Source organism: Myotis myotis, unplaced genomic scaffold (genome assembly GCF_014108235.1).
Source record: "Myotis myotis isolate mMyoMyo1 unplaced genomic scaffold, mMyoMyo1.p scaffold_m19_p_2, whole genome shotgun sequence".
Lineage (NCBI taxonomy): Eukaryota > Metazoa > Chordata > Mammalia > Chiroptera > Vespertilionidae > Myotis > Myotis myotis.
This window is the reverse complement of record NW_023416324.1, coordinates 55,444,780-55,462,732: the sequence shown is the minus strand read 5'-3', so window position 1 is coordinate 55,462,732 and position 17,953 is coordinate 55,444,780. Positions and strand designations below refer to the sequence as shown.

General features: G+C 41.7%; 1 protein-coding gene across 1 annotated transcript in view; it reads left to right on the top strand.

The window, feature by feature from the left end:
• The window catches only part of PIGK (phosphatidylinositol glycan anchor biosynthesis class K), a 100,639-nt gene extending 90,819 nt beyond the window's left edge, over window positions 1-9,820 (top strand). The window contains exon 11 of the mRNA XM_036349917.1: window positions 6,065-9,820. Coding sequence (XP_036205810.1) covers window positions 6,065-6,181 — 117 coding nt within the window. The 3' untranslated portion in view covers window positions 6,182-9,820. The remainder of the gene's footprint in view (window positions 1-6,064) is intronic.
• Window positions 9,821-17,953: the final 8,133 nt, after the last annotated feature.

Sequence of the window (17,953 nt, the reverse complement as noted above, 5' to 3'; positions counted from 1 at the left end):
ATTAGTTCATACAAACACTCCATCCATGCTTTTGTTCCGGCCCTCCAGTCCAGTTTAAGAACCCATTGTGGCCCTCGAGTCAAAAAGTTTGCCCACCCCTGCCTTAGGCCATCTTGGCTTCAACAGGGCATGTGCCAGCAGAAGAATTTCCCTTTATTGTTCTATCCCTCCCCCCAGTAATCTTCAGGGAATGGATAGGTGGTTCCCTGGGGAGCGTGTGAAACTGTAGCCTCCTAGTGAAGCAGGCCCAGTATTGGATTCAGCTTCCCAGTTTATTAGGGTTTTCAATGTCTGATTCCTTTTGCTCCCTTATTTTACAATCTAGCTACCTATGCTAACATATCTCAAAAAGCAATAGTAATTATAACAATCTGTCATTTGTAAGTAAAATCATTGTAGAATGTCTAAAATATTACCTATAGTTGTCTTAAAAATAGCAGCATTGTTATACTTCAAGAATATTATTAAGTACATATTGAAAAAGCACTTTATTTTGTTGCTGTCATGCTATTGATGTTACTTTTTCTTAAAGTAGGATATCAAATACTAAACAGTGTTATTGCAGTACATCTCCTAATTTGGAAAAAGTGAATATATGAAGATTTTTCTAGGTGGGCTCTTTTAATACAGGTTTTTTTCTGTAAATTCCCCTCCTCCACCAAAATGGTGAGAGACATACATATCCATTGTAGAAAACATACTTTCAAAAGTATAGATATATGGAGAGAATAGATTAAAACTATCCCTAATCCTACTTCCCCCAGAGAAATACTATTAAAACTTTAGTATATTTTCTTCATTTGAATACTGTTATAGAAATAAAGATCATATTTTATACTTAGTTTGCATCTTGCTTTTATTTTCTTATCACAATATAAACATCGTTTCAAGTCATTAAAATTGTTTGAAAACATTTTTATGGCTAATTATGTGGATGTATAGTACCTCTCATTTTATTTATATAAATAAATATTTGATATCCTAAAGCCGTGACCCTTTAATACAGTTCCTCATGTTGTGGTGACCCCCAATTTCATTGTTACAAATTGAACATAATTAAAGCATAGTGATTAATCACAAAAACAATATGTAATTATATATGTGTTTTCCGATGGTCTTAGGCGACCCCTGTGAAAGGGTCATTCAACCCCCAAAGGGGTCGCAACACACAGGTTGAGAACCTCTGATATAGATTATTTCCTGTTTTTTTTTTTTTTTTTTTTTTTTTAATATATTTTATTGATTTTTTACAGAGAGGAAGGGAGAGAGATAGAGAGTTAGAAACATCGATGAGAGAGAAACATCGATCAGCTGCCTCCTGCACATCCCCTACTGGGGATATGCCGGCAACCCAGGTACATGCCCTTGACCGGAATCGAACCTGGGGCCTTTCAGTCCGCAGGCCGACGCTCTATCCACTGAGCCAAACCGGTTTCGGCTATTTCCTGTTTTTTTATTATATAAATAACACTGAGAAGAAAATCTTTTCGTTAAATTTTTGTCACCATTTCTGAGTTTCTTAATATAGATCCTAGCTAGGAGTATAATAGATCCCAGAAGTGAATAAGTAAGAACATTTTAAAGACCTCTGAACATGTTAATAGATTACTTTCCTGAAAAGTAGACCATCTTTAATAACATTTACTAGTTTAATTTTAAAAAGAGAAAGAAATAATATATCATTTTTAATTTGTTTTTGTGACCAGGAAAACTGGTTTTTTTCTAATATTCATTAGCCACTCATAATTATTCCTTTTTCAACAATTTTCTTTTCCCATTTATTGATAAATCTTTGTATATTTTCTTATTAATTTTTGGGAAATATTCATGTACTGAATTCAACCCCCTTTCTGTCATATTATCCTATTTATTTACCTTTTCATTTGACTTATACATTTTGAAAAATGTAGATCTTTTCAAAAGTTTTTTATAAAAATATTTTTACCTTTTCATCCTTGTTTTTATTCATTGTTTTTAAACTTATATCTTCCTTTACTGTGCATATTCTCCCACATTTTATATCTTCACCCCATTTACCTGTGGTTAGTCACTGGTTCAAGGCTTCTCATTGTCTCAAATCCCAACACACAGCTGGGCATTCACAGAATGACTCTCCATGGCTCAAACTTGCTACTTCTTTCAACTGGGTTTCCTAAGTGCCAGGGTTTTGGCTTCTGCAGTGAACAAAGAGGATGCCAGTTTCTACCCTCGTGGAGCTTTTATCACCTTCCTGCACCAGCCCAGGCTGGGGCATCACCCTTTTCCCAATGCCTGGCTTTTCTCATCACCATGACTTTGCTCCATGTGCCACTGCCTGGGTGTGATCCCCTCATCTTCACCAACCCAATTACGATACCTCGATACCTCGTTCAAGAGCCAGCTTTCCCAAGTATTCCTTCCTGAGTAGCCACCCACCTGACAGTCCCCCCAGCTTGCTGGCCCTTGGACCCCTGTTCTTCTCTCCACATGAGCTCCTTTGTAACTGCTCTCCACCTTTGCGATTAACGCAGCCCCATTATGATGTGTCCGTAGGTGCCACTTTACAAAAGTAATTTAAAAAAATTTCCCCCCATATAATATTTTTTCATCTAATTCTAAGTCATGTAAAGTTTATTTTGGTTTATAGTGTTGGGTTAGAAACAAAACTGATTTTTTTTTTCCAAATGTTAATCCTTTGTTAGAACACCTTGCCTATTGGCTTGTAATAGTTTTTATTGTATACTAAAGTCTTGGATACTGGGCTGGTCGCCTACTTTCTATTCTGTTTCATTGATGTATTTTGCATCAGAACAACATTATAGATTGGCTTTATCATATTCCTTTTTATATTCAGGACTATTTACCCCTCTCTATAGAGTAATACAGATTGTTTGCCTTATATCTCATGCTACTTAATATTTCTTATTGCTATTGCAACTGTAATTTTTTTCTATTTTTTGACTTGTTTTTACTGGCATATTGGGAGGGTTTTTAAAATATGTTTATCTTAAGTCTGAGCTCTTTAATATCAATAATTATAAGTTTATTTTGAGTTGTTTGGTAACTAATCAAACTATCCGCAAATAATGAGAATTTACTTCTCCTTCCTAAATGTTATATCTGAATTGGCCATAAATTCCAGAGCCATGTTAAAAATGTTAATAATAGTGGGTGTTCTTATCACAGAAAAAAGGTCATGGTTAAGGAAAAATCATGGTCAACTTCCTATGAAAAATAAAATCACAATAAAAATAAATAAATAAAATAAAATCACAGTTAAAAACAAATCATTGTTAATTATCCTAGATTAGATGAATTGCTTTGCAAGTTTACCACGGGTAAGGTGCATCAAGATCCTGGGAGATGTTCATTTCTCCAGAAGGGGGCAACATCTGAATGACATAAATGGCTAACTTCAAATGGAAAGGAACGAGGCCTCCGACCTAGATTGTAGTTGGGAGGAGGAAGGATAGAGGGAAGCTAGGGGAGTTAGTCTCTAGATCCCCCCACTTCATTTCCTTGAGAGCGATTCCTGGCATGGTGACAAGTGGAGTTGGTCTGTTTCCAGGAAGACTATAGGCAAGAGCCAGAAGTGAGCATCCCTGCAGTTCCTTTAAAGTGAGGGGGTTGGATGGGAAAGACATGTGTGAAATTTACCTCCAGGAGACAGTGCAGCAGTATTTTTCCTGGACAGCTCTATCAAAGGCTGGCTGTAAACACTGTTAGGATGCGACAGGTGGTTGAAGAAGTTCTTACTTTGTGAAATTTAGCTCAAATGAGTATTTCTTATTCTAGAAGGGTCAGAGGGGATTATCTTGACAGACCTCCTCCGACCTGAACAAAGTTCATGGTGGACAAGGGCTGGATTAGCTGCCCTTCACACTCTTCTTACTAGTATTTATACCATTGTTTCAGAAACCCGAGGTTACAAGTAAGCAACTTAATTTTCTTATGAAAATAAAATTTTAGGGTTTTTCCTTCCACATTGTCATCTCAGTGGATATATTCCAAAAAATATATATTTTTATTGATTTCAGAGATGAAGGAAGAGGGATAGAGAGATAGAAACATCAATGATGAGAATCATCGATCTCATCGATGATTCTGCATGCTCCCCAACTGGGGATCGAGCTCACAACCCAGGCATGTGCCCTAACAGGGAAATTGAACAGTGATTTCTTGGTTCAGAGGTTGACGATGCTCAACCACAGAGCCAAGCCAGTTGGGTGATAGATTCCACCTCTTGATGAGAGCTGCTATAAAGCAACGTATTGCAAAGGCTGTAGACGCAGGGAAGTATGGAGAATTGGGGTTTTGGTTTTTTTTGCCACAGTCTTTCACAATTAAGTGAAAGAAGGACTCAATGATGTCCTTAGGACACTACCTTTTTCCTCAATGTAGATTTTAATTTGCTGTTACAAAATTATGTTACCCAGCTCTCTTTGTATCTAGCCTGTTGTCCTTGTATCTTGTTTTATTTTTCTCTCTGTAACATTAAGAAAAATATATTTTGGTTCCTTGTGCATCTTTTCCTTTCGTTGTGCGTCTTTATTCAAGTCCATCTCAACTAAAATTTTTCTCAATTATCTTTTGCTTCCTTATTAAATCTTATTCAGAGATATGTTCTCTGCATCTTTAGAATATTTCTTTCTCTATGTGGGTGTATTTTTACTCCTCAACCTCACCCCACCCCCCACCCCCCACCTTAGAGCACTGTTGGTGTTTGCCAACAGAACAGGTTGATGCCTCTCACTGATTACTTAGGTATGAACAATCTTCTCAGATCTGCCTCTGAAGAATAGTTGGTTACACATTTCCCAGTGGTTGGCATGCAGGCATCAATGTGGTTTTGCTAGGCTAAACTAGGATCATCTGCTACCATGCTCCATATGCCTGGTTTGGGGACACTTTAAAGAGAGGAAGTATATAAAAAAACACAGACAACACCACCACATTTCTTAACGTGCACTACTAAAAGTGAAGAGGTTAAGTGTCCTGGTTATATAAGGGAAAACCAAACCATAAGATGTGGATTCTTCTAAGAGATTTGTGAACGTTTGTTGGATGGAGTTTACATGATGACTGAAGCAAAGTTCAGATTACAGTTTCTCTCCACTCTATTCTAAATTATGATTCTCATCATAACAACCTTACAATCTTAGCTAGTAATTCATGAAGTAGAACTCATAAAGAGATCACAGTCACTCACAGACCTCCAATTTCAGGGCCATAGTGCAGCTGTTGAAAGACAATTAAATGAGGAAGACTGGTTTGCCTGTCCTTGTTGGGCAAGGAAACATACAAGACTTGGCTTAGTGTTGAGGTGGAGGGGATGGAGAAGAGAATGTAAAATGGACTCAGACAGAATTTGAGCCCTGGAAGTTTACAGGGAGATAAGCAATAAAGATAACTGATAATAGATAGAAGTAAAAGTAGAAGGAGCTACAGATGAAAAGAAAATCATATATCAGCTGGGAAAATCTGGAGGAGCTGGCATTTGAGTTAGTGCGTTTTGAATAGGCACAGTGGAGTAAGGAGCATTCTAACTCAAGGGAGTAACATGGCCAAAGGCACTGGCCTCCAAACAAGTTGAGTGTCAGGATAAATGGATTGGGTAGCTTTTGTTTTCTACTGACTTAGTGTACTGTATGAGTATCTCCCATGTGCCAGGCACTGTGCAGGTCGGTGCTGGGAATATGACAAGATGACCCTCATAGAGTTATTGTCTAATAGGAGAGACAGATAAAACCAACAAACCAATGAACATGTATATTCAAAAGGAGGACTGTTAGGCTACTGAATAACCTGTCTGAATGGAGATGGTTGGGTAGGGTGGTCAGGGAAGGCCCCTTTGGGGGAACAAAATATCATTTGAAACTGATGTTGATAAGAGCCACCTTGAGATATTTATCTGGTTTGAAGTCTTCACCATTGTTTCTATCTTAAGACATTTAATTTGGCTAAATTACTCCCCCTTAAAACCCAGCTTGTGAAATGTCTGTTTTCTGTTAGTATTTGCTTTACCCATTGTTGAACTCTTTGCCTCTTGTTAAATTTACCATGTTATGTCATCCTTATTTTGCAGAAACCAAAGCTGAAAGATTGGCATCCTCCTGGGGGGTTTATTCTGGGATTGTGGGCACTCATCATCATGGTTTTCTTCAAAACTTACGGAATCAAGCACATGAAGTTCATTTTCTAGGCGCGATGATGCATAAAGAGGACTGCATGGAAGACTACAATCTTGGATAAAAGTTTATGCCATATCTTTTTAAAAATTCATTGCGCTTGTGTGAATTGGCAAAAAAATATAAGGAAACTAAATTTGGTGCACTATTGTTTTTTAACTTAAAGAAAAATAATTGTAAATGCAAGTGTTAAATGCCGCTAAATATATTTTCATGTTTTTCTTTGGTGTGTTATTAAAAAAATGGGACAAAGAGGTCAGAATATACTTATTGACTCATTTTGAAAAAGAAAGAATTTCCCGTTAGCTCCTTTTCATTTGGAAAAGAAAAAAGAGGACATTAAATTCTCACCAGCAGAGCTAATTTCTGATCGTAGTTTTGGGTATGTTCTCCCAGTCTTTTTTCTATGTACTTATTTTTGCGGGTCTAAAATAGAGATTGTATAGAACCATTTTGTAATCTCACTTTTCATTTCACAATATGTTATCAACCATTTGCCTCTCCTTGGAAATTCTGCAAGAACACATTGGGAATGGCTGCAGAGCACCCATTTTATGAATGTACTGTAATTTATTTAACAGTGTTCTATTGTTGGACCTCTTACCTTGTTCCCAAAATTGTCCTTTGGTTCATTCTTTAATGTGTGAATATTTTACTGTCAGTCACTAATGGAATTCTGTAGCTTTAATTTTAATTAAATATGAAAAATTAGTTTCTTAATCTATGGTACTGACAGTCTTCAGGACCTTATTTGCTGTCAGTTTATCTGGAAAACTTAAGACCTTTGGGAATTTCTGCCAAAGGTCATATTGACTGCTCAAGAGAAACAACCATGTTATACTTCTAAGCATTCATTCATTCTGTGATCATCTAGAATTGACCACTTTAGCTTCAGTTTCCCTATTGAAAGAGCGGTTGTTTCATTCTGTTTAAGGTAAACCTTGCCCACTGGCCGGATCCATAGTTTTCCTGCGACAGTCCCATAAAGTGAATGGACTGTATGGAGGATTTACCCTTATAGCCCTGCCTTTACATCTGACTGGCTTATCACATAAGGCAGTAAGTAAATAGCCCCTTTTCTGGTCTCTGACAAGATCCAAGAGTCCATTATCTCCATCATTTACCTGCCAGCTTCATACCTTCTAATAACTGGAAATAGTATTCAGAATATGCTTTGCTGTCAGCCCCAGATACTGTTTCTTCACAGATAAGGGGAGAAAACCCTGAAAGTTGCATATTTATGTCCCATGGAATACCTATTTGGATTAAATGTTTGTTTTTTAATTTTTTTATTGATTAAGTTATTACAAATGTGTCCTAATCCCCACATTACTCCCTATCCTCCCCACTCATGCCCTCACCCTCCTGGTGTCTGTGTCCATTGGTTAGGCCTATATGCTTGCATGTAAGTCCTTTGGTTGATCTCTCCTCCTTACCCCCACCCTCCCCTACCTTCCCTCTGAGGTTTGACGGTCTGATCAATGCTTCTCTGTCTCTGGATCTGTTTTTGTTCATCAGTTTATGTTGTTCATTATATTCTACAAATGAGTGAGATCATGTGATTATATGTTTTATCCAAGAACTTATGTGTCAATCATTATTCATTGCAAGGTCTGTTGTATATGGTAGGTAACATTAAAAAGACAACTCTTTCTCCACAATAAGCCCCATCCTTAGGTTTTGTTTTCCTTTTAGCACTCAGTTATTACCCTCTAATGATATGCAAAGTGGTCATACTTTTCACAAGCAGAGGATTAACTGTGTTCTCTCCCAGGTTAGAACAAGTGATATTGAAGCTTCCTTCCAGCTCTGGATCTTCATTTTAATTGGTCTTTGGTGTACTAGAAAGATGAAGAAGGGAAAATTATACCTGATTATGTGGATCCTTCTGTACGTAGGAGGGGGTGGGGATGGGGGGAGACCTAAACTCTAATAGCCAATTATAGTAGTGCTAATAGACAAAGAAGTGACCATTTCACCCTTTGCACACCCCAGGTCATGACCTGGTGGGGTGGGGCTACTTAGAGGAAATGTGACTGTTCTTGAATCAGAGTAATTCAGTTTGAATGTAATGAATCAAGCCCTGATGGCAAAGACTGCTGGGAAGTAAAGGGATTCCTCTTCAGAGGTTGTGCTAGCTGCCCTTCTTAGTTAAAACCAAACTGGGACAAGAAGTGTTGGATGTAATGCACAGGATTCATTTTGCCCAGGCGGAGTTGCAAAGGGCAGGTGTAGCTCTTTCTGTTTCATTATTGAATTTTCAGAATATAGTTAAAGTTAAAATATGTTAAGTATTTGGCTCGTAACCATGATCTTTTTGCATAAAGTATACTCTGCTTTCAATAATAGGTACCTTCTCTGCATATGGTAAGTGGGTAATATTGTAAGTGCAATTAAATGGCCCAGACTCTAAATGCTAACATAAAAGTACACCCTTAAATATATTCTATTGGAGTCACGAAGAGCTAAACAACCAAAACGTGTTTTCTTTTTGTCTCTCTGTTGTGAGGATCAGATGAGATAATGTTATGACTAATCACTTTGGAAACTAATTATATGGTGGTGTTATTTGTCTCATTTTTGCTTAGGAAGTTGCTAAGGGGGAAGGTAACGGTACCGGTGCCCTCTTTTCTGTTGTACTTATTTACCTTTCTAAGCTACTCAATGTGATTCTTGTCTCTTTGGTGTTTTTACCCTCCCCTACGGTGTCCTTCAGGGAGGAAAGGGATGTAGAGAAATGCATTCCGGCAGGCACGTGGTGACCTTTGGGGGGAGAGGCGGGGAATATTGATGCTGTTCTGCAAAGGCAGCCTGTGTGAGTAAAGGAAACCAAATGATGCAGATTCGCAAATTATGAAAGTCATCCATTTGCAGTTTGTGAAAGGTAAATGTAGTTTGGATGCAAAGCTGATTAAATTGGATCAAGAAAAATTCGAATTAAGTACATAAAATAATGCACACATTTATGGTTTCAGTTTTTATATATCCTCGCTAGAAAACGATGGTTCCCACAACAAGTATAACTCAGCTTGTTTCTGCTTACTGCGTGTTTTTTACAGTGGTGTATGTGGGTAACATTTCTTCCATTATGTATGTTGTATAGCACAGTCACAGTTACTGTGAGAATCGTAATTTGAATTTTTGACTCATGTGTTTCTGGAATCTTTACAACAAATGTTGCATTAACATACAACTTTTTTCATTGATTTTACCAAAATTAAATCCATCTGTAACAGATACTGTTTTAACTTGTGAAAGAAATATTTTATAAACATCCCACAAGGTATGGCTATAATGAGATCGGTGTGCAATTCTTCTGCATGGAATCAGCCTCATTACTTCATTGTCATGTCTCCTACCTGAGGGCATTTATCACAGAGGCAGTGTCTTCAGTACCTCATTGCTGCTGCCTGCCCTGCCTGCATGTGTATCTGCTGCATAAATAGAGTCTTTAAGTTCATGGACAGTACATCTTGGTCACCAGTCTCTTTGTCTCTTTTTTTTTTTTCTTTCAGTGCAAAATTTTCACTCTTTTGGAAATGTGCTTTGAAATATTTGGGTTAATTTAACTGTGTATACTTTTTAATAATGGGATCGATAATCGATGAAGGTGTGACTAAGAAACCAATCATTAAAAATTCAGTTACCTCGAACACGGAAAGGTGGTCCCATCATTCCTGTTGTCTGGGCTGCTTGCAGCCTCGGAGACTTCAGAGAATTCTGCGTTTGCCTGAGGAACACCCTGTAAGGGGCCTGTGCGGGCGGCTCGTGTGATATGACCCATGCTCTGTGGTCCTCTCCTGTGCTAGAGTTTCAGGGACAGCTGGCAGGAACCATGTAGGACACATAGAGGTCCTTAACTAAGGTCACACATGTAAAGCACATCATACAGCGCCTGGCACATAGGGGAAGTCAGCCTTTTGTCCTATGCTGGGCAGAACTCTGCCTGGCTCGTTCTCAACCTCCACTCAGGCCCGGGGGTTACATTAGCCTTGGACGGCCCTGTTCCCTTCTGTTTGTAGCAGATGTCTTTTGGGAGTAACAGGGTTTTTTTGTTTTGGTTTTTTTTTATTGATTTTTTATAGAGAGGAAGGGAAAGGGATAGAGAGTCAGAAACATCGATGAGAGAGAAACATCTATCAGCTGCCTCCTGCACACTCCCTACTGGGTATGTGCCCGCAACCAAGGTATATGCCCTTGACCGGAATCGAACCTGGGACCCTTGAGTCCGCAGGCCGATGCTCCATCCACTGAGCCAAACCGGTCAGGGCGGTAACAGTTTCTTTTCACTTTCTTTCAACACTGTCCAGTTTCAACCCACAGACCCTCTTGTCTCTCTTTTCTATTTTCCCCTCCTATTTAAATAGGTTGAAGCTTTTCTCAGCCTTCCTTCAATCTTCTCTCTCAGTGGCCTGTCCACTTTGCTGTAAGCACACCTTCAGCACGACCTGCTGGACAGTATGTCCCCTTTGCAGGTCCTGGATGCCTGGGTGGTAATCGCTCTGAATTTCTCTCTCACTTTGCCATCGCAGTGTGGACTGCATTTCCAGGAGGAGGCTCCTTCTTCCTCCCCACCCTACCCCACCCCACATGAGTCAGAACTTTCAAGTGTCAAATGACAGAAATCCAACTAGGACAGATTTAGGCCAAGAGAGGGATTTGCTGGAGGGATATTGCCACATCTCACATATCTCGCCCCCCCCCCCCCCCCGCCTCCCCCAAGAAGGTGGTCTGCTCTTCACCGGGAACTGGAATATCACGGAGTTCCTCTGCATGCTGCCTTTACCCCTCCTGGAGACTGACTCCTCACATGCCTGGGGACTCCGGAGCTTCACATCCTCTCCTTCACCACTAGGAGGAGGAAAATCACTTTATTTCCATTTCTAACTGTGGAAGAACTGATTAACCTTGTCAGTCTCAGGGGTTCACCTGGCCAGAGGGCCGAGGTCCTGTAAGGACATAGCGACCTCTGTCTATTCAAGTTCCTCCCAGAGAGGGGAGATCACAGGAACCAGCTGGTCACCCTGACTAGTATTTCCTTCTGAGGCTTGTTCAACACATTTTAATGCTTCAACAGGCACTTAGTTGGCACTTACTGTATGCAGGATCTGAAAATGCTTTTGACAGTCCTCCCTTCAAGAGGTGGGGTCTACAGTCCCCTCCCTGGAACATGGGTGGGCCTTCAGGATTGAACTCGGACGAATGGAATGTGGCAGAGTCATGCTGCATGGGTTCCAAAGCTTGGCCTGAAAGGTGACCCGGCAGCAGCCTGGCGCACTCAGGACACTTGCTCTTGGAGCCCAGCCATCTGGAGAAGCCCCATATGTGTGCTGGCCCACAGCCCTACTGGGCCCAGGCACCAGTCCAAGCCACCTCCAGAGATGGAGGGAGGGAGGCTCCAGGCGTGTCCAGGCTGCAGCCACAGGAGAGCTCCCTGTGCGAGAACCACCGCGTGGATCCCTGGAATGGTAAGAAATAATAATTTGAAAAAAGTTGGGTTTTTACTCACGAAGTTTAGGCCGGTTTGTTGTATAGGGGTAGTTACTGAAATACTGTGTTACTATGGCACCCAGTCTAGTAGATGCTATGAGGGATAAAAAGAGAGAGGATTCTTTTTGGAAGTGTTACAAATTCTTAAAAGACACATATGAAAATAACTAATTAGCAGAAAATGACAAGTGCCATGTAAGGGGATAGAATAGGGGTTTTAAAAGGAACTATTTTTAATTGCTATACAAACACATTATTAATATTGTACTTACTGTCAGGGGAAGTGGCAGAGAAGGCTGTAAGAAAAAAGTGGACTTTGACTAAGCAACCAGATTAGATTTCTCTCTTGCTTCCCCTCTCATTCCCCACTATTGCACATCCAAAATTACAAATTTTCTTCAGGCCTGTCCCTCCAAGTCAGCCTTTACTGTCATCAGAGGAATATGCTTTGTAATCTGAAAGTTAAGTTGGGGGAAGGTGACCAACTCTACTTGCTGCTCTACATCCTATAAATTTACCCCCCCACCCCCGTTATCACTGCCCCCACCCATTTGGTCACAGAGTTTGAGTTATGAATCCCATCCCTTGTTCTGGGATGGTACCTCTCTTCTGGTCCAGCAGTCTCCCTTCGCATAGAAGTGCTTTCCCTTTCATTCTATAAAATGTTCAAGCTTTCTCGTCTTAAAAACTTTCAAAATCCTATGTCCACTTTTAAATGCTAATATAGAAATGCCACATAGAGCTCCTTTTTACTTCGTTTCCTGGTCTTATTTTGAATAAGTGGGCAGCTTTCACTGACTTGGCTTCCCTGCCTTGTATTCATTCGCAAACCTTTTTCTGAAGCGACCTGCTCCCACTGCTCACCTGCAATGATTTTTTGTACTGATATCAATGGTCTAACTGCCAAATCCTATGGAGTTTTTCCTGCCTGTATTGTACTTCTCCCTCCTTAATGTTTAATATGTAACAATTGCTGGTTCCTCCCACTGTTGCCTTCATGGCCCTGCCTCGCCCCACCCCGGGCTTTCTTCCCTAGACTCTCATCTTCTCCGTGTGTTCCTCCCCTGATGGTCTGCACAGTCCTGTCCTCAAATCTCCAACCTCAAACTGCCCCCCCTCCCCCCCGTCTGTGGTTTCCACTATTACCTCTACCTCATATTCAGCCCAATTTCGATATCTTCATTTCTCTCTTGAATTCCAGAAGGGCCCCTTTGTGCTGGAAAGGCCCACAGAAATCTCAGACTCGGCATACCCCATACCCCACGCTGAACTTAATACCGTTCATTATCACCTCGTTAACCAGCTCTTTTCTATTTTTCTTTTTCTTATTTTAGATTCTGAATCCTCTCTGAATGGGTACAGACTGTGCAGAATATCCATGCCCCATGCAAATGTTCGCCATAGCATTCTGCAAAGGAAGCTCTTAATAATCAGGTGGGCAAAACGCCATACTCTGTGGATGTCAGCTAGCTTCTTCTGCCAGCCATCCCAGTGCTTGCTCAGTGGGTCCACGAGAAACAGTGGGTGAAGACTATGTATGGGCGCGACAGGTTGGATTTCTCCTTACCAAGTCCTGCTCTGGCTACTGCTACTGCTGAGCGCCTCGTTTAGCAACAGCAGAGACCTACATTCACTCTCAGCCACTAACTGGGCTGGGGCCTCCATTCCCCAGGGTGCAGGTCTGCTACATGGACTATCTCAGAGTGGGCCGAAGTTTGTCCTCCACACTGAGGTAGATATATTCTGGATATGGATTTGCATTCCCTGCTCTTTAAACTTCTGCTAGCGTCACCCTCTGTGAGCTCACAGAAATCTGTACCTACCATCATGGCATTCTGCAAAGCATTGTGTCTGATCGAGGCACTCATGTTACAGCAAGGAAGTACAGCGGTGAGCGAATGTCCATGGAATCAGTCACATTTACCACACACCCCGTGACCTGGCAGTGGCTGGCCCCATTCAACATGGACTGGCTTAGTATGTGATGTCTGCCTTCTGACCGACTTTGATTGATACACGCCCTCTCAGACAAGGTGGTATTAAAGGGTAAGATTCTTGACCGCAGTCATTTAAATTGTTCAGGTTATGCCTCTGGGTTAAGGGGAAGCCCTCTTCCCTGCCAGAGGCCAGGGCAAGGGACGAGCCCCTTCTCACCACCTCCCCTGAGTTCTGCAGCCTCCCCTGGGAGGCCCGCTGAGGTTGAGAGGGAGGGATTGCTGCCTCCTGGCAGTCCACGCTGAAGCTGGCCCAGGTGTCACACACCTGGAAGCCACCCGCCAAGAGTCCTGTCGATTCTGTTTTAAAAACCCTGGATTCTTCTAGCTTTAGGCAGCTTTCTATCCTCCTTGCAATGAATACAAGAAATGGAAAGATTCAGGCAATGAGGTTTCTTGTAACCCTGCCAAGAATGGAGATGGATCAAAAGAGGAAAAAAGCATCTTAGAGGCAGACTGTAAATATCCTTGTTCAGTTCGTTACAAAAGTGCCTACAGATTAAGAAGGCTGAATAGAACAGTGATGAAGAGCCCGAGCTTCACACTTCTGCTGCTTGTCAGCTTGATACATGCACATTATACAAGGAAACGAATAATTAAAATTATAAATAAGAAAAAACACTTATACAACAATAAAACTAAAGGTTGGGGAGAAATATTAAGGCTGAAGTAAGAGAAATCAAATCAAAGGCATAAATGTATCAAACAGGTTAAAAGACAAAGCCAGAAGTTCAGAAATTATAAAGTATTACTAGGGAAAATAGGATAAAAGAAATATTTTAGGTGTTAAAATCAGAAGCTAGAATTTCAAGTATATAGTTGTGAGTAAAGCTAAAGTAGAAAAAGGGAACAAAGATGTTTTAAAGTGAAAGCAATGGAAGGAAAATTTAAATGGAATATAAAGAGCAAACCAGGTAGCTGAAACAATTTATTTTAAAGGAAGATTAAAATGAAGCTAAAACTAGTCAAAGAAATGTGACGTTCTCTAAGTGCTAAACGTTTAAAGACTGGCACACACTAAAAGTGAATGTAGAAGACAAGAGATGAACAATTTAAAACATGGGAAGAGCAAACAATTTTTTAAGAAAGCAAATTACCTGCTTTTTAGAGACACCTACCTGGCTTTTGTTACTGTTATTCTTCAGCTAACTCAAGCAGCCACAAGTTCCTGTACATTGTCCCTGTAACTAACTGGTTCTGGAGGTCAGATTCCTTGCAGAGCAGCCCTGGACGGGGGGGGGGGGGGGGGAGCGGGGGGGTTTCTTTAGGCCGGCAGCTAAAGGTAGCAAGCAGCTCAGAATGCTGAGCCTCTCTTCCAGGCCCCTGTGTTTGCGTGGCTTTCAATGCAATACCTGAAGAGCTGGGCATGGAGACCGGATGGGAAGACACGGGCCCGGTGTGGCCCAGCCCTGCTGTCTGCCTCGGCTCTGTGAGCAGCCCTGTGACCTGCCATTCCGCAAGTGCCTAGAAGCCCAGCACTCATTCTGCACAGACATCTGCCTGCTACAGAGCTCTCGGTGCTGAGGGGATTGTGTCCCCTTTTTCCTCTCTTATGTTGCCGGCTTGTAGCTCCGGCACTCACACTGTTTTGTAATATTTCTGGCCTCAGTTAGAAAGCAAATCAGTGGTTTTCAGACTTTGGGCTACCACCCACAGCAAGAAATACATTTCGCATTGGGACTCAGTACATGTATATGCATGTATCTGTGTGAGTAAACAAGGCGTTTTACCAAAAAGTCCCCTAATGTCACACACTGTTTCTACTCTTCTGTGTTCTGTATTATAGAGTCGTCCCAGGTGGGAGCCGGATCAGGGGTTTCTACAAATATTTCACTCCCATCGGCAGTAAGAAGTACATTTTGCATTGTGACCTAATGCACATATATGTTTATGTACCTATATAATTAAAATTTTATAAAGCAATACTCTTTAATGCACCCTTTAATTTTCTCTTCTACTGTACTATAATTCAGTGGATGGATTCTGGGTAATATCTGGCTATATTTGCATCTCTAAGCCTCCTGCCAACCAGGCGGTGGTTCTCCATACTCTCATTGGAGAACCACAGCCGAGAAAAATGTCCAGCAGGGAGGTGGAATTATTACAAACACCATTGTACTGACATTGCACTTTGCTGCTCCCTGGTGCTGATCTACTCTATACATTGTCTCCTATCCCTCCAATATTTGTCAAGGGTGAATGCCTTCCCTGTGAATGACACAGCCTCTGTCTCTGCGGCATTTACAGGTGGGGATGCGGAGGAGGGCCGTGGAGAAGAGAGCTCCAGGGGAGTTCCAGAGCTGTTATTGAATTGAGAGTATTGGTGGGATACACATTTTTTTAAAATGACAGAAAATCCAACACAATTCTGCTTAGATTAAAAAATAGACTTTATTTACATAGTTAAGTGTTCAGAAGTTTGTCTTCAGGCCCAGCTTGATCCAGCACTCGATGCTATTCTTAGATCTATCTCTCGTATCTACTTTCTGTGATGGCTCCATGCCTAAGGCGATTCTCCTTGTGGCAGCAAATAGGTAGGGCTTTAGCACTCTCGACTCTAAAGCACTGTGAGCTGGGGAAGAGTGTGCTCCCCTGCATAGGGTCATGTTTCCATCCCTGAACCAATTATTGGGTGTCTGTGTGTGGTGGGGGGGAGGTGACACAGGGTGTGTAGTAGGTTTAAGCCAGTCAGGGCCTGCTCCTGGAGCGGTGTGTAGAGCTAAGTCCCCATAAACCACATGGTTACGAGTGGAAGGGATTGTTTTTTCAAAGAAAATATGTGGAACTTTGGCCTAAAATGTGGGAAGCTGGAAGCTGGACTGCCAATGGCAGATATTTACTCCACTGAACCTTGAAGGCTGTGTGGGGACAGAGGGAAACACTGTGGTGGGAACATTGTGTCACGAGATGGGACATACGGCAGCGCTCGAGGCGCCAGGAGTGGCAGAGTGAAGCCTGGAGCCACCATCAACCGCCTGATGTAGCCAGAGCTTTGGGACGCACCTGGCGGCTGTGAGAGATGGTACTAGAGACGATGAGGGAGACCAGGCTGCAGGATGAGGACTAACTCTGCAGCTGGTCAGAATTCAGGGGCAAGTGCTGAGCAAAATCAGTCCAGCGGACCCTTGAACAACCCAAGTTTGAACGTTGAGGGTCCACTAATAAGCAAATGGTTTTCAATAAATACAGTAAATGCATAACATTTTCTTTTCTTCAGCTTACTTTATTGTAAGAATACAATGTGTAATATATATAACATAAAAACATGTGTTAATAATTGACTGTTTGTGTTATCAGTGAGGCTTCCTATCAACAGTGGGCTATCAGTAAAGTTTTGGAGGGGACTCAAACGTTATACAAAGATTTTCGACTGTGTGGGAGGTTGGAGCCCCTACTCTGCACTGTTCAAGAGTCAGCTGTACTTTATGAGTTGCATGGTGCACTGGGGACAGAATGAACCAGAGAAAGGCAATCCCAGAAGGCCATGTAGTCTAGGCCAGAGTGGAATGAGTGCCTCACAGGCAGAGAGGAGAGGAATTAGCGCAAAAGCTCTGTGCTCCTTCACCTCATCACCCTGTGCAATGAGCTTTCAATTTTGTTGACTTATGCAAAGGCAGGGGATGTCTTTTACTATTTCATTGGTTTCCAACAAAGATAAAATAATTCCTGAAAACTTACTTTCAAAGGGGAAGAAACTGCCTGTTGGGGAAAAGAAATAAACCGATTGTTAGATGACTCACAATACAAATCTACCCCATCAAATGGTTAAGTTACTTTGAAGACTTTTCTAACTCACCAGTCAAGCTCCAGAGGCTGCCCTGGTCACACTTCCCATCCTCCCAGCCCCACAGAGCCTTTGGGTTCCACTGTCCCATATGAGCATTACACATCCATATCCCCACCAACCACAAGATTATGAGGACAGGGACCTCTTATTGACTGAAATAATTTACCTTCCTCTCTCTCCCTTTTCCAAACTCCTCTACCTGGTTTCAAGCATCGTGATAGGTGTTGGAGATTCGGAGATGAATCCCAGCTACACCTGAACCCCAGGAGCCCCCATCTACCGTGGGGAGTGAGATAGTTAACAAAAGTGGGGAAAGACCTTCAAACAGAATACAGTGGGAAGAGAGGTCAGCTCCAGTGGCAAGACCAGGAAATGCTCCATCAGTGGAGCACAGGAGTCTTAAAATACCAGGTGCCGGAGAAGGTGGGCAGGAGGAAGGAGAGGCATGGCGTGGGCAGCACTTCCTGGGCAGGTAGATGTTTTAACAAGGGGAGGTTATGAAAATGACTTCCTAA